This window comes from Gadus macrocephalus, chromosome 2 (assembly GCF_031168955.1).
Source record: "Gadus macrocephalus chromosome 2, ASM3116895v1".
In the NCBI taxonomy this organism is placed as follows: Eukaryota; Metazoa; Chordata; class Actinopteri; order Gadiformes; family Gadidae; genus Gadus; species Gadus macrocephalus.
In genome coordinates, this window is record NC_082383.1 from 10105312 (window position 1) to 10122918 (window position 17607).

Sequence of the window (17607 nt, forward strand, 5' to 3'; positions counted from 1 at the left end):
GGTCATTTCAACGTTATTCTTTAGAGTATGCGGCCTAAGAATGTTTTTTTTTTTTCCATAGAGAGAGAACGCCATTTACATTGTTTTTTGTCATTTTATTGATAAATACAAGAGGCATGTCGAAGTTCCGTTTAGTGAACGACCCCTTATCAGAGAGGTCATGTTTTCTCTTTCTCCACGCTCTCCAATGAGAGTAGGGGGAAAGCGGTAGTGGGATAATCGTATGGATTTTCTCTAGTCGTCTGTCCAAGTCGTGCGTTGCCATCTAGAGGGTCGGTTTAGTAGGGTTAGTAACCAATGCATCCTTGTCATTTCTCTATACGAGCTCAAGAAATAGAGTAGCCTACATCTAAAATGCACATGGTTTTAAACTTTGAACCCAGAAATAAAACGGTCCCAACCCATCTATAGAAATATCGTAGAAGAAAAACACAAGTGTTAATATGAAAGATAGTCTAATCTACAATCAGATCAATACATCAGGAAGCTGGCTTGAAGGCCATGAGGGTAAAGACATAGTCATGTCTTGTGGGTAGTTATTCTACATTATCATATTCATAGGCAGTAAAAGTAATGGGTCTACTTCAGCACATCTTGCCCGCCGAGCTCCATTTCCCCAGAAACATTTGTTACGCTCTTATTATTCAAGTTTCTGATTCAGCAGTTAACTTATATAAAGAGACATTTTCACCATGGATGTTTATTACATGGACTGGGTGAAAGTTTGGTAGTTCCATCAGGATTATACATATATTGTTAAAATTGGGCTTCCACTCTATTATTTGATAAAATGATGTTATAATGAGGACAATTCGGTCGCCAACAAAAGGGATTTCAGTTTCAAGATCACCCCATCACATCCAAACTATATACAATCGACTTAAAAATAAAAAAAGGATTGTTACAGATGGAAAAAACTGTCTAAGAGCGGCTCCAGAAGTTGAAGCCGGCTAAGTAAACTTTCTAATGTAGAAAACAGTCAATAATCTTTGGATTATTGTATGATATTCACAATCATTGTGTTGTACAGCATCTTGACAGTGTTTCGTGTACAGTCTCTCTGCAGACTATCAGATATTTGCCACATATGTAGCCTCATAGCTTTTCATCCAACTTAATCTAACTATAATAATCACAATGACTTTGTTACATCTCTTCCACTCTTTATCCCCAATATGCAGCTTACATTCTCAAATGACCCCTGACAGAAATAAGCACATAGACAGGACTTACATTTTGCTAAAATAATCTCTTGGTAAATGATCTAAAAGCACTTGATTGTTCCAATGCTGAGTGGAGATTGTGGACCACTTCAACTGGTCCAACTGGTTCCCCACTGCACCTGCTGCTGAGGTGGGACAGGTGTGCAAACATCAGGCCATATCAGCCACTTGGGAGTGCAGCCCTACATTCATGAAAATGTGAACACTTACGATGTGTCAATAATTGCATTGAATTCCAGAGATGAGGCAGTAGATAAAGGTCCCTCCCCTGTGCTAGCCGTTGAGAGTGAAGTAGAGGACGGCATGAGCATTTGGCCCGTCTGCAAAAGGCTGGCTAGACCTAAACCCACTTAGCTACTCCTCCCAACCTGAACCTCCAGTGCTGAGGTGTTTCAAACGTTCAAAGTACTGCTAAAACAAAAATGACAACAAATAATACAGCTAGTCTCTCTCATGTGAGGAGTTACAGATAACCATCCACGGCCATCCATTTGGATGAAATTCAGTCTTCCTGTCAACACTCAGCAACTACTTCCTGTTTCCTGAACCAGTCACACCACCGTGTCCTCCTCCTGCTCCTCCTCCAGCTCCAGCTCTGCCCGCTGGGGGAGGAGTTGGTAGTGCTCCTCACTACGGCCAGACAAGAACCCCACCCTAGAGCAAGCTGCTACGCCCCTCTGCTTCTCATCCTCCTCCTCCTCCTCCTCCAACGCAGCGTCCAGACGCTCCATGGAGCTGCACTTGGTGTACATCTCACGGTGCACATCCTGGCCGACTATGGCCACGCAGCCGGCAACCGCCGCGTCTTGGGGCCGGAGGCGGGAAGCGCCGCGGCTACGCAGAGTGGAGTAAACGTAGCCGATGGGTACGGGCAGGGTGGGGATGATTATGAGCACGGTGATCATGGCCAGCGCCCAGCCCGGGTACTTGAGGCTGTCCTCCGAAGCCTGCAGACGGGCGGGCGGGATGATGGATGTGGTGGTTTGGGTGATGGTTGGAGCGGTGTTTAGGTCATGGTGGCAGTGGGGGTAGTTGTGTTGGTGATGGTGATGGTTGGTGGAGGACATGGGAGGGGTTTGTGAGGGGGGTGGAGGTGGGGGGGGATGGGGGTGAGAGAGGAGGGGTTGGTGGTGGGAGGAAATTGGTGCGGTTAGGTCAGAAATCAAATAGATCGCAGTAATGGATTCCAATTTATTATGTTTTGATAATGTTTATAATTTTAAACTAGTTAATTAGGCCGTGAAATTGAAACAGATTATTTTATCCAAAGGGACTTGCATTTGTCAGAAGAAGATATAAAGAGGTAAATAAATACTTTGTGTAATCTCGTGAGCAGCCGTCTTACCGTGTTCTCATTCCAGGCGGTGTACGTGGGCCATTTGAAGAACATGCGCAGAATACTGGCCACCAGCAGTCCCACCATGGCCAGCAGACAGACGTACTTCCACAGGTACTTGTACACCACCGGGGGGCGCCATTTCAGCATTACTTCAATGTCATCCAAGAAACTGGAGAAAATGGTAGTTATTAGAAGTATATAAACATGAGTCTTCTTGCATGTATTCCTCATGTAGTATAAAGGGACAAAATCAGACAGCCTGCAAGGTATTTTGCTCAAACTTCCTTGTCATTAGTCAAGTCGCTGTAACCTGCCAATATCATCAACCTGGTGAAGGATTGTTTCTTATTTTTAATGAGAGTGTAACTTGACTGTAAAATGAGATGAGCCGACTCATGTTATAAACATGAATGTGCCCTGCCATTAAAAATCAATTATCAGCGGGTGGGATACGCTAAAGCGCATCAACTGCCATACTTTTGAGTCACTGACTAAATTAAGGTTCAAACTAGTTTTTTTCTCTCACCGGTCTGCTCCGTAAACCCAGGATACGCTGTACGTCTCAAACACCACCACGATGATAAGCGGCAAGGTGGCGGAGTAATCATCGAACATCGTCACAAAGTAGTTCCCTGAACGCTGAGTGAACAGCAAGCCAATCAGGAAGCCCAAAGCACAGCTAGAGACTAAAGCAAAGAGCAAGAAAGAGGGCAAAATACATGGTTAAAGAAAACGTTGGGATGGCTTTATAATTGCTAATTGATGATGTTCAATAGTCACGTTAAAGTTGTATTGTGCAAGATTGAGTAAGAGTGATTGCACATTTAGTAGTAGGGAGACCTTCAGAGTTAAAAAAGCACAATATTTGTTCTCTATTTGTAGGATTTCTGAGTTAACATAACATAACAGATAACATTATTATATCACTATCGATCAGCTTTGACAACAGACATACCCAGGTTATCTTAAAGGTCACATGACATGCTACTTTATGGATGCTTTAATATAGATATTAGTCGGACCCCTAACACAGTATTTGAAGACGTTTCCGAAATTCAGCTGTGGTGCAGAATTACAGCCACTATGAGCGAGTCGCACACTGAGCTTTCCCCAAACGTGCCGTTTCGGTGTCTGTAGCTTTAATGCAAATGAGGAGGAGAGAGGCGGGTCAAGGAGGAGGGTGGGGGTGTGGCCCCGAGCAGCTTGCTGCCATGGTACCATGCACTCTGTTTACAGTGGATGTATCGCAATGGCGAAGCACACACAGCCTATGGCCGTGTTCTGTAAACACTCTGGGTGCTCCGGCGGGCGTCCTGGAGCTCTATGTCTCAATGATATCATATTATAAATAGATATCTATATCATATAATATATATTATCACGGTCAAAAGCTGTGTGCGCCTCCAGACGATATTATGAATTCTCTGGCAAGGCAGAGAAAGGGGAGGTAGCTTGGCCCCTTGTGACGACATATCGGGCCACATTCCAAATCAGCTTGCCTGAGCTTCCATTGTTTCAAAGGCGAGCAGGATACCTAGTGCTCGTTTTACACCAAACGCAAGTTTAAGCCACTGGGGGACGATAGGCAGGCTAGGGGAACTCATTCTAATGTTAGAAAACCTCATAAAGTGAGATTATCATGCCATGGGACTTTTAAGTATGAAATATTACACATGGAGAATCATTATTTATAATTCCATTTTGTTAACAAGTTCATAAAGTGATTATCAAAACAGCTTAGATTAAAGGAAATTAGTAAAAGCAGTTGGACTTTAGAAATGCTAGTGCTCAAAAGTTTTGACTTGTGTGACTGCATCTTGTTTTTCATCATTCTTCCTAGCTCAGATAAATCCGGCCACGTGTGTCGGCATCGGATTACAATCGTCAAATCTCTTCCCAACAGGGAATTTTAATCCTTGGGGAATTTCTCTTAAGATTCCTCCATGTGGTTAAACCCTTCTTACATATATTATTTTGTGTACAGAGCAACTGAAAGACAAGCCATGTAGGAATTTAGAGACTATCTTACTTTCCAAGCAATGCAAGATTCCCAAAGTAAAGCAGTCATGTGATTTGACCGATTGGGATGGGACAGAACACGCAGGATTGCTATGATCTGTGAAGCCTAGTGCCAGGAGGGTCTGGCAGGACTGGATGAATGATGCTGAAGATAGTGACTGGCAGACCTTGATTGTCGTCAGTGTTATTCTTAGGGCTGACGTCCCCAAATAAACTACCAATCCCAATGCTTTCATACAGTAGGCTTAGAGCGAGGTTTTTTAAAAAAAAAAAATTTTAACTGTGCTTTTTGGAAATGTGATTTAGTTGGTAACTAAATATGTACAAGTGCTTAAAGGGATACTTCAGCCATTCAGAACCGGCGTTTCATCATTATAAAATCGCTATTGTAATATATAAAAAAAGTTTTTTTTCCCCTCAGTCTAACCCAGTCTTCCCTTGAACCAGCTTTCCTGATCCAAGTTTCTTTGTTTGCCTGCTAGAAGGGCCAAGGACTACAAACCACTGTTTCCGCAAATTTGTGAGCCCACCAATAAGGAATGAGGGGGGGGCGGGAGCTCGCGTACGAGATATAAACACAATGTCTGCCATGTTTCTTCACCGCTTAGCTAGAGAACAAATTTGCAATATGAAACAGCCGAAGTGGATTTTGAAAATCTATTGTTGGATTCAGACTTTCAGGGCTATTAGTATGACCCAGAATACAGCCAGGAAGAATTGACACAAATAGAGAAAGAGTTTCTTCTAGAATAAATTGCCGAATCTGGTGAGGACGGGGCCATGTGTGTAACCTCTCACCCAGGCTTTACACCTCATCTGAACAGTTGGGTATTGGATACATATTTCCTGACCCAGAAAGTGAAATGGAAACACCAGCCAAAGCCCGCTGGAGAAAGCGACTTCTGAGCATAGAGTAAGTGTTTGTTTTTTTACTAACACATTGCCTAATAGGTTAGTCCCGGGGAACGTGACAATGTAGTTATCCGAAAGTAGCCGATCTTATTGGCAGAGCATAGGCAACGTTACTTTAGCTTGAAGTCCTTGTAATGCTGAATAAACTACTGAAGGCATAATTTATCATGCTTTGCTAATGTTGTACTCTTTCTTTCTTAGACAGTATCGGCTTCCTGTGTTGTCCAGGCCATCAGAGCTAATTACCCAGCACAAGATGGGCAGTACCGTGGCTACCAGGAGACAGTAGATGCTTAAGATGAGCTGTGACTATTTTGACTCTAGCAAAACGCACCCTACACGTTTTATTTTTGTAAATAGTTCATATTTTTTCATGAATAAAACTTCAAATTCATGTTGGTTGTTGTTATTTGTTTACTAACCCAAGTGCTGTTATACTAAAGTAGGCCTATTGTATAAGATACACTTATTTCAACTGGGGAGAAAAAGTGGAGTTGAAATATTTGATATGCTGAGCTACTGTAATTAGCATATGTTTTCATGCTGTACAGTAATATTCAAATGATGCATTTGAAAAAACGAGGGCAGAAGTCTAAACGTATCACGGGGATATGTTAACACAAAGTTTGCTCGCACTACCACTCGCGCTAGGACCATGGGTCTTTCCCCCTCCAAACTGAAACAGGCGGGCTGTGCAGCGAGCGCAATGCACTGTGGGAGTTGGAGGATATCTTACTTTTGAGCCAGAGAGACATTTTCTGCCTTTTCTCAGGCTAGGATGAACCTATTTCAATTTGGTTTTTTTTATATTTATAATACAGAGTATTATTTACTTCATATAACCTTCCTATCTCCACCGGTGAATTATCCCTTTAAGTTATAACCGTACAACATTATACAAAGAAGCAGCTACAAATCAAAACAAAATGAACACTAATAAAACACACACACTTTATCATTATTAATAATAATAATAAATGAACTAAATGACACCACTGCCATCCTACCGGTGAGAACAGTGCGGTGTCGCCCCAGCAGGCTGAAGTTGTCCATGAGGGGGGTGAGGATGCCCTGCATGGTGCCAAACATGGTGCTGAGGCCCAGGTTGAGCAGCATGAGGAAGAACAGCGTGGACCAGAAGGGGCTGGCGGGGAACAGAGCCATGGCCTCGGTGAAGGCTATGAATGCCAGCCCTGTCCCCTCCACACCCTGGGAGACGTGGGCGAGGCAAAGGAGGAAGAGAAGGAGGAGGTGGAGGAGGTGGAGGAGCAGGAGGACAAAGGTGTACAGTGTGTGGCCGGTGTGAATATAGGTGGACACGGGATGTCGTAGGTAGTTCATTCAATAATATTGAACAACTATAATATTAATATACATAATAATTACTATAGTTGTAACAGTAGCTATATAGTGTAGCTATATAATTACAGTAACAGAAAAATAATATTGGAGAGTTGTATTGTTAAGTGTACAGCTACAGTTATACATAGTATGGATATAAATTCTACAATAAACTTTTTGGTGAGGATTTGTTCAAGCTTCGGTGTTCTCACTTTCAAAAGTGAGCAACCACTGGATTTCAGAATTACCTTATTCATCTCCTTGTCCAGATCGCAATCGGTGATGTTTGGACCCGCCAGGGAGCCGTAGTGCGAGAACCACTCTTGGTATTCCCCGATGGACACGGAGCTCGGGTCGCTCAAGTTGAACTGGGGCCACCACGGCTGCTCCGACCAATGGGATGCCTCCTCACCCAGGAGGCCCAGGTTACTGAAGGACACCAGAGTTACGTTGACGCAACGTACGCCATCATAACCTAATAATATCCAGCACCAATTATGCATTGCTGGCAATAATTAAACGTTTAGATCGGTAGCAGCACGACAAGGTACACGTGTGCAGACGCACACAAATTGGTGTCACATTAGTACAGAAGAGTCCGAGAGAAATCCAGTAGGCAACTTGTACTGCCAACGATTGGGGAGAGCACAAAATTCCGACCACATTAGCAAACACGACACACACGTCTGTGCCTTCCATCTGTCCCCTCTGTTTCCTGAAATGTGGAACAGATCGGATGACACACACACACACACACACACACACACACACACACACACACACACACACACACACACACACACACACACACACACACACACACACACACACACACACACACACACACACAACCCCCCCCCATAAACAAACAAACAAGCTAAACAAACACAAAGAGAAAGAACACCCACTCCGCCACGCAACGCAGCGTGATGTTCTTGGCGCGGAAGCCGAGCACCACAAAGACAACCAGCGAGGCCAGCACGGACGTCATGAAGTTGATGCCGGACACCATGAGCGCGTCCCGGTGGCAGTTGTTGTCGACGGGGTTGTAGGAGGAGTAGGCAATGACGGAGCCGTAGCCCAGGCCCAGCGCGAAGAACACCTGCGTGGCCGCCTGCCGCCACACCTGCACCTCCCCCCAGGTCTCCACCTGGGGGGAGGCAGGGGAGGGGGAAGGGAGGGGGGAGAGAGAGAGGGTAGAGGAGTCGATGGTTTAAAAAAGGAGTTGTATACTTTAACTTGGGTTTTTCTTGGCTTGTTGAGATTGACGATCAATTATCTATGGATGATTAGTTATTTTGAAATAATACAGGTAACCATTGAAAAAAATCGATCCATCAATATATATATCTATATATAGATATATATATATCTTTTATGATGAAACTGAGTGTTTACTTTTGGGTAGAACATGTACGCGATGCCCTCCATCGCCCCATCCAGCATCAAACCTCGCACGAGGAAGATGATGAGCACCACATACGGGAAGATGGACGAAAAGTACATCACCTGGAGAGCACAAACAGTATGTGTCAGGTCTAACGTTCTGGCATCTATGCACATGATGTAGTGGAAAATAACTAGAAAATTATAAGCTTAGAAAATAAAAAGCATAATTTCATTTGACAATACACATTATAAAAAATGTATATTGTGATATGAATAGTAATGAATAATAATTGACAAGGTTTTACCCTGGCCGAGGACTTGATTCCTTTGATCATCCCAAGGGCAACGATGGCCCAAGCAGCCAATAGGCAGCCTGTCATGATGGGGTTGAACCCCGCTGATTCGTCTATGGAGTTGGTGATGTCAAGGGCCTTTCGGAACCAGAAATAGGACGTAGGGGAGCTGCCCTCACATTCCTTAACTGGTCACATGGTAAGAAGAGAAGAGGAGGGGGAGGAGGGGGGGGGTTATGTTAAGTCAGGAACAGAGGAAGTGGTATCAGATATCTGATACTTTGTAGTGTGTATAATAAGAAGCAGTGATGCCATAACACCAAGCAAAAAAATAAAACATTTACTTTATTTGAAAATAGCGGCCACCTTCATTTTGGATTGGATGAGCAAGATCATTAAAGTATGGGGGAGGGTGCTTCCCCTGGGAAACTAGAACAAAAAACTTTACAGAACGCAATTAGTCCTCTTACACAACGTCCTCCTTTTCAGTGGTCAGCCGTGAGTCTTGAGTGAAACTGCAAATGATCAGTTCATAGATTTTAGGGCTAGGGTTAGGCCTACAGAGTGCCAGTGTCTCATAGAGAATTTGTTTTGTCCACGTTTCGTTCGAAAGCCGTAGCCCAAACAACAAACTCTAACACGTAAAAAAAAAATCAAAAGGTGGGAGTGGAACACCCTAGCTGCAGCAATATCCTTCCCAAAACAAGCAAAGAAATGTTCACAGCTTTACAAAATAAGTTTCTAATCCAATTCAACCAAAAACATTTCATAAATCATTTTCTATGCACAATTGATGACACACACACACACACACACACACACACACACACACACACACACACACACACACACACACACACACACACACACACACACACACACACACACACACACACACACACACACACACACCTGTGTTGTTGGTAGCAGTGTCGATGGGACACTGTTCCCACGGCAGGGGGTACTGGAAAGAGTTTCCCATGTAGAAGAGGCTCCATGCAATGATGACATTGTAGTAGAGCGCCACGTAGAAACACACCTGAGAGACGACAAACGGTTAGTAAAGCATTTATTGCTGAAGTCGGACAAACAATATAGTATTTACTACTAAAGGAGGAGGAACAGTTAGGATAGTGTTTACTTCTGAAAGAGGACAATCATTTAGTATAGCCTTTACTACTGAAGGAAGAGAAACAGTAGGTATAGTATTAACTACTCAAGGAGGATAAACAGTATTTACTACGGACAGAGCTGAAGCAGTTAGGGTAGTATTTACTACAGTAGTATATTGGCTTCTTGTTATAAGGACCGAAACAGGTAGGCTGCATACACTGGGGAATTGAACCTAGGCCAGGTTAAAGGATCCCAGGTTGAATGGACCCAGTGGATATGGAAACTGTCTTGTAATGGGAGATGTAGGCATCCAGGCAACTTGGAGGGCTGGGTCACCACTAGTCACATTTACACATGTTCCACCACTTTCTGAGGTGTGACGGTAGTGTGAAATATCAGCTTTAAGACCTGACAACCGTTTGGTTTGAGAAGCTATTAGTAGTACATTTCTCTATGATTTGGTCTAAAACACAATCCGATTCTATCTATTGAAAAAACACAAAGTACAATTGTCAAAACTATGGCAGTCAGTTGATAGTGATAATATTGTTGTTTCTCGTGTTACCAAGCCACGTGGGAGTTCTGTTCGGCTCATTTTAGTTTTGCCTGTTGCATAACACGAGTTCCAGAACACATAAATCATTACACCACATGGTCACACACACACACACACACACCTAAAGATAAATTATTTTTAAATATTTTCCGTTCACCGGTGACACCAACAGCAACACACTACCAATGCTGCCAATAGAAGAAGGTCCAAAAGCGCATTGAGTCTGTGTATACCATATGAAATGTACTATACAAATAAACTTGACTTGACCTGCGGGGGGGAAGGCCCAGGTAGGATAGAACGGAGACAAGAGTAGCGTGGTCGGGGCCTCGAATGAGGGAATGCACCAACGGACTTGAAGCTCTCACCAAGCAGCTGGAGTATCCGATGCCCGCCAGCTTGGGGGAGATGTGCTTCCACACACCGATGCTGCCCTGCCGGATGCACTGGCCCGCCGCAAGCTCCATGAAGAAGAGGGGAACGCCAATCACCACCAGCAGAATCACGTACAGCACCATGAACGCCCCTGCAGAAAACACACAATACAGGGTGGAGGCGGAAACACTGAGGTCCTGTTTACAAACCCATCATTCTGACCTGAAGAAGAAAAGAAAATTGGAGGATATTCTTATGCTCACATAACTTAACGAGAGTCTTAAAGAGAAAATGCCAGTAAACCCAAAATAGTTTTTCTTTGATTTAAACATTGTAATTTGTCTTATATGATCGGCAACGTCGCCATCTATGCGGAAGTGCGGACATCTGGAGGTCTGTAGGCAGTGGTTGATCGCGGCGTCCAAGAGGCACGTGTAGTTTAACGATAGGTTTGGTTGATGGTGAAGCTCCGTCTGAGCAGCAATGTATTTAATGTTTGCTTCCGAGTGAGGGATAGGATTCCCGGATACTTATAGTACATCGCTACGGTGTGTGGCGTATTTCTTACACAACGTCGCTCTTTATAACGCTCATACACAAGTTAACAGTGCTAAAGGTTGTAACCATGGGGATGACACGCCCTCCTCTTTCCGAGAACTCTCAACCCAAAACATATGATTTATAAACTCAGTGTTCAAATTCCAGAAACAGTGGGCTCAAAGGGTTTTTTTAAAAAAAGGGGATTCAATTAAAGAATAACAATTTCAAGAAATAAAACTGCACACCTCCTCCATTCTGGTGACACAGGTAAGGGAACCTCCAGACGTTCCCCAGGCCTACGCTGAAGCCCACCTGGGCCAGGACGTACTGCAGCTTGGAGTCCCAGGCTGGACGGTCCTGCCCCTCAGCCCCACCACCAGCCACCTGCCCCGGCCCAAACTGGGTCTCCACCTGGCCCTCGTCCAACCAGTGGCTCTCCTCCGCGTCGTCGGTGGGCAGCGGAGGCTTCTCTGCCTGGAACAAATGTCAAACAAAGGGGATATTAAAGGGACACCTCACCCATTTGCATTAAGCTTTCTATCGTCAGAAACCCAGTCATATTTTTGAATGGTCTTGCATCATTCCCTAATTTTCCCCTGAGACGGGAGAGATCCGTATCTACCTCTATCACTTCCTCCTTTAAATGACGTGAAATTAAGATTTTTGCGTCACTTAAAGCAGGAAGTGTAAGGGGGGGGGGGGGGCTAAAAAACTACAAGCACATTACAGATCAGTGCCAGTGGTCGGGACCTTGGGGTGTATGGTTTAAACGATATATAGATAGTACACCGGTATAGAGAATTTGCGCTACGGTATGGATTTTGCGATACCGTGTAACCGATAGATAACACGAGCGCTAAAGAAGCAATGATGTAGTACCAGAGACGCAGTCGTTTATTCATAATATTATCGGGCGCACACAGCTCTTTGCCTTGTTCTACATGATATTCTAGAACACTCCGGGAGCTCCAGCGGGAGACCTGGAGCTCTATATCTAAATTATATAATATAATACATAGACATCTATAATATAGTATATAATATCACAGCCGAAAGTTTTGTGTGCCTCTGCATAATATTATGAATAAACGACTGCGTCGGGTTCTCCGACGTTTCTGGTCCTTCCACATCAATCTGAAATCGCGGTACATCTGGATTTCAGAGAGTCAAACCCAACGTTCCTTCCCCCAACTCCCTCTCTACCATTGAATTACACTCTCTGGTGTTTGGCGTGGTGCTTTAGATTGCTGTGCACATCGTCCAATGTGGACGGTTTTAGTTGACTCCGCTTCTGTATAACATATCCAGCACCGGAGAAGGCTCGCTCCCAATCGTAAAACCCGCGACCGACCCACGCTGTTCATGCGTCTTACCCGCGCGCACCCGTGTTCGACACAGTATTATTTTACACCCGTTTCATCCAAATTGTGCAGGTCACCCTTCGGGTACCCGAACCCTTGCAGGACTCTGGCCGAGATAACCCCCACTACAAGTCTTTACTTGTTGTGGAAGTACCAGAGACGTCCGTGAACCCAACACAGACTTTAATTCATAATATCATCTGGAGGTGACAGCTTTTGGCCTTGATATTATATTATATAGATACCTATATATTGTATGATATTATATTATTGAGTGAACGCTGATTGGCGTTGTGGGAGTTGTCATCTTCAAATCCACAAGCGCCAAAAAGGTACTATTCAACTCCATATATAACCCTCTTTCAATACAGATTCATGTCTCCACCGGTGAAATCTCTAATATGTATAATCTTTAATATACATCTCAAAGTCAGCTTATAAACTCTATAAACTCTCTAAACTAAATACTGTTGTGTGTAGTCTGTTCTTCCTCAAATTCCAGAACGCCAAAGCTTCGTTCAGCAGCAACATCTGTCATTGGTCACCTGCTTAGCCACGTAGCCCAGTGCGAAAATAGGCATCACCTGTTCAATCATTGAAGGAAAAGAAGGAAGTCTAATTTCCTCTCTATGCAACATAAATTCTGTCTCTACTGTGTGGGCAAATAAAGACTAAAGATCTGGGGTCCTCGGCAGGTAAATCAGTGGCCACCAAAACGAGGTTGTTTTAATAGAAATTAAAATTAAAACCGATGCCAAAAACTGCTCTGTTAAATAAATGCCTGGACTTATCACAGTGGCCTTGCAAGACAATTTCCAATATGCAATATATACTACACACTAGTACGTAAAAAAATAAATAAAAATCAGTTGCGTCCATTTCATCAATGAAGCACAATGACTTGAATCAGACTTCAGAAGTCTGATTCAAGTCATTGTGCTTCTCTCGTGAAACATGTTATTGTACACCATGTTGCTGATAGGATAAGCAGTAGTGAGGTCACCTTCCTGCTGATATTTACCCTTACCAAATCCTTATGATCTGTGAGACTAACCCTCAGCTGATCATTCTATATGTGCCTCCGTGGGGGATGTAAAAGAAAAAAAACAAACACGTTAACTTAAGCCTATGGGAAAATGTCTCAAAGGGAACCAGGAAGGGAGGGTTTCAGAATGTCCATTTTCTTTGTGGGTAAAACAGCATTCATATTCTATTCATGCTAGCCTACCAAAGACCCCATGTGAAACGTAACGGCATGACGTATTGCCGTTCCCATTTCATAAATAAACACAGGAGATATGTTCCATATGGGGGCCGGAGAGGGCCGGGTGCCTACTGGATGAGGTGGAAGGAACTGAGGAGAAGCTCATCTAACTAGCAGCAAAACCTGTCAACAAACTTAGGGGTGAAAATAGGTCTATGATTGCAGAGGACCAGTGTAGATACGTGGCATGACACGGGGTAAAAGGAAGGTGGGAAAAGTCTGAGCCAAGTCTGTGACTTTGCCTAAGTACAGAGACCAACCTCCAGGCCCAGGGAGAGAGCCTGATATCACACACACACACACACACACACACACACACACACACACACACACACACACACACACACACACACACACACACACACACACACACACACACACACACACACACACACACACACACACACACACACACACACACACACACACACACACTAGAGCAAGAGCAAGAGATATGGGGGGGGCTTCTCCAAAAAGGGATGTTTGGGTTACGCTTGGTCGGTGGTGGGGGTGGTGCTAATGTGGTGTTACCCGAATAGGGTTAGATCACCTTCAGACACACGGTTACAGAAACTGATAGAAAAGAAAAAACATTTCACAAATGGTTAAATATTTTAATAATTAATATCTCTCATTCTGGTAATATGTGATTCAATTCTGACTGTAAAATGGAGGTTAAATTCAGTCTTCTCCATGTGTTCAAAATGTCATTTTTTGACTCCTATTTTCTTACTCTATTCTATTTATAGTCCAAGATGTCGATATAGTACTGACAGTCGATCACATGACAGGAAACCGTATCCCACCCACCCACACACTCTCCCACACTTCCCAAGCGCTCTTTAGTTTCCAAGACAACTAGCAGGGTTTTCAGCTTGTTAATGCTAAAGCAACCACAACTAACATGCTCCGACTCTCACCTTTTATTGTGAATAAAGACCCTATACGCACGAGAATAGCTAATGTTCATTATGGGTGGATGTGTATTGGGAGGAGAATGAGTAGTAGGTATTCTGTGACCCAGAATAAACATCTTTCTAAAAAAAATAGAAAGAAAATAAATGGACGATGCATATCAAGAATCATGTCAGGACGAATATCACTCTGACAGACTCAGACTTAGATGTGCAATGCCGTAAGGACTGCCGTTGAAAATCTAGCCAGCTTGGGAGGACACTGATGCAGACTCTCCAAAACCTCTTCATTATTTATCGGCCAAAACTTGCAGAGGGAACATGCCTACCATGCATAGTGAAAACCGCAAGGATGGACCGATCGCATCCCCGATGGCAACTCGACGCGATACAGAACACTTTCACTTTCTGACACGCATCAATCTCCTTGTCTCTTGGTTCCCAGCACTGACCATTTAGTACAGGATGGTCTAGTGGCTAAAGGGGGTCCTATAGGCTCTGGGTCTGAGCCTTTCCTGTAGGTGTCATTGAGTAACGTGTCTAACTTGTTCCATACCAACTTGTCTCTGAAATCCATTTTGATGAAAGTGGAAGTGCTCTAAATAACCAAAATAAAGATCCTTTCCTTCAAGACACCCCCAAAATCCAGGTAGTCATTTGGGAAGTCCCCATAACCTGGACCATAACCAACCAGGCATGCACTACCAGTTGTGCCGGACAGGACCAAATTAGGGTCACATGTTCAAACAAGTTGGTATAGGATTACACTGTTGAGTACGTCAAGCAATCCTCTAGCATGTTGCTGTTCAATAATGTTCACGCACAGTTTTACAACTGTAGAACAAACTCTACAACAAGCACTACGGGCGGGAGGTGTTGGACACCTCCCGCCTTGTCGTTTTTATCAATCTTTATTGAGAGTCTCCTGCGCTTTTCTTTCACCTGCTGGTTTCACAGCCGCACAGTTCAAGACAGAAACAGCCTGAACAGTATTGTCAAAATCTGTTGACAATACAACGATGGTAGTACATTTACCATTTTGCTGTCCATCGTCATTTAGCAGTGAATTCAGATACGTGTCATTATGGGGCAGATAGGGGTTATGCTTGTTGCTCAAATACGTCTAGAGGTAAGTTACATTTTTGGGGATAACACCTAGGACATTTCAGAGAGGAGTGCTACAGCAGTAGATAAAATCCCCCCCCCCCTGTTGTTTAACCTTGGGGACTGTAATAATAACAACATATGAATAGTTGGCAGGGTATTTTGAGATGTAAACACCTCTCAAGTCCAGCATACTCTCCATTGTAAAGAGGAATGAACTAGAGGCTGAGATCTTTGTGGGTGGTTCGTATTATGTATGTTGACTGTACAAATGATTATCAAGGCTCTTTCCATCACATGTTGTGGCAAATCCAAGCACATTGTTCCACCTGGCTTGGATGTACTTCTCAACAAATTCGCATCATGTTTAACATTGCACAATGTTTGCTCTGTGTGTGTGTCCGTCTTTTGCCAAAAGCGCGCGCGTGCATACATATATATATGCTCTGAAATGTATGGATAGGGAGATATTTTTCCTGGCACGGGGAGAGGAAAACATAAATAGAACAGTAATGGTTACCTGTGGATCAAAATCATCTTTGCGAAAATAGAGCCTACACATGCAATTTGTGTGGTAAATCTATTTGAGAGACATGTAGACCTATAGTGTTACAGTGAACATATTTACTTATTTCTGGTTATCAAGATATTACGGTGTCAACGCTGGAGTCAAGGTCACTGAATAAGAACGCTGTTCAGCTAAGCTCCTCAAGGGAATCGAAGTAACTTTTTTTGTTTTTTCTAATGTTTCCTTTTTTGAACCCATTTCAATCCAGTTCACCAATGCCACCTTTTGGCAAAAAAAATTATAACAATTCGAAATATTACGTGTAAGCATTTTTTAGGGAATTCTTAAAAACGGATCTATCAAAACGGATCTATGATGTTATAATGATTATAAATGAATAAGATGATGAATAGAATAGTTTGAAATTTGTATTAGTTCGAAAGATTGAACCACCATTTATATCCATGAAGTATCCCACGTCAGTGATGCATTAATTGTGTATCCATGATTAAAATGATGCAGCATGTGGATGTTATGTGCTTAAATTATGACTAACAAACGCTAAAGCTTGAATTTTTCCTCCTGAAACGGCATTTATAAAATGGGAAACCAATCCAACAGTGCATCCCTGAATATAATAGGCCACACTGTATTGCACTTAAAAAAAGTTTGCTTTACTTGTATTATTGCAGACCACCCCGATGTGCACGGTACTGCTCAACGGCGTCGTAGCGCGTGTTTGTTTCTATGCAGACAACTCCAGTAATGTAGAACAATGGCAGGCCTACAGACCGTTAAGATAAGAGATGTAGGCTAGTTGTTGGAAAAGGGGTTGCAGCGGGGGTTCACTTACCATGCTGCGAGTGCTGTGGAAACGCGTGCCAGTAAAGTGTGTTCAGATATGGTCTTCCCTCGCCCCCTCCGCTATGCGTAGCTACTTTTTGCTTTAAATACCGTAAACCGATTTTGGACTGTAACAAAGGCTACGTTTGTTTTGTTCGTTCCCAAGACATGTTGCTGTCAAGGAGGTTCGCACAGCTGTCACAAGTCACGCTCAAATCATGAAGTTAGCACATGGAGAGGAGAGGACGCTAACCAAAACTTTTACGCCCCGCCTTGCCTCTATATTCTACAACAGCAACGGGCGGTCGAGAAAGCGGTCCCTCTCTTGAGATTCAAGATTCGAAAGGGTGGATTGGCATGAAAAATATTCATTGAGCATACATTGCAAAATCATATGAGTATGTTTATTAATTGTAAACTTTATATGCTGTATATTAATTTATATAAGTAGCAATAATAACAATATAATAATACAAATGATAATAGCCCTGCTCATTTATGAAAGTCGGCTAT

General features: G+C 43.3%; 1 protein-coding gene and 1 long non-coding RNA gene across 2 annotated transcripts; one reads left to right on the forward strand and one right to left on the reverse strand.

Annotated features, from left to right (window-relative positions):
* Window positions 1–74: 74 nt before the first annotated feature.
* slc6a16a (solute carrier family 6 member 16a) lies at window positions 75–17387 on the reverse strand. Its single transcript, XM_060039800.1, has 12 exons — window positions 17105–17387; window positions 11346–11574; window positions 10554–10711; window positions 9429–9555; window positions 8529–8704; window positions 8233–8343; window positions 7743–7984; window positions 7083–7263; window positions 6501–6702; window positions 3089–3248; window positions 2569–2731; window positions 75–2170 (listed from the first exon to the last, which is right to left on the reverse strand). Exons 1-12 carry the CDS (start codon window positions 17105–17107, stop codon window positions 1775–1777), a joined length of 2148 nt encoding a protein of 715 aa, XP_059895783.1. The 5' UTR covers window positions 17108–17387; the 3' UTR covers window positions 75–1774.
* Window positions 5324–5887, forward strand: LOC132448508 (uncharacterized). Its single transcript, XR_009523375.1, has 2 exons — window positions 5324–5494; window positions 5695–5887. It is a non-coding gene; the product is annotated as an uncharacterized LOC132448508 (long non-coding RNA).
* Window positions 17388–17607: the final 220 nt, after the last annotated feature.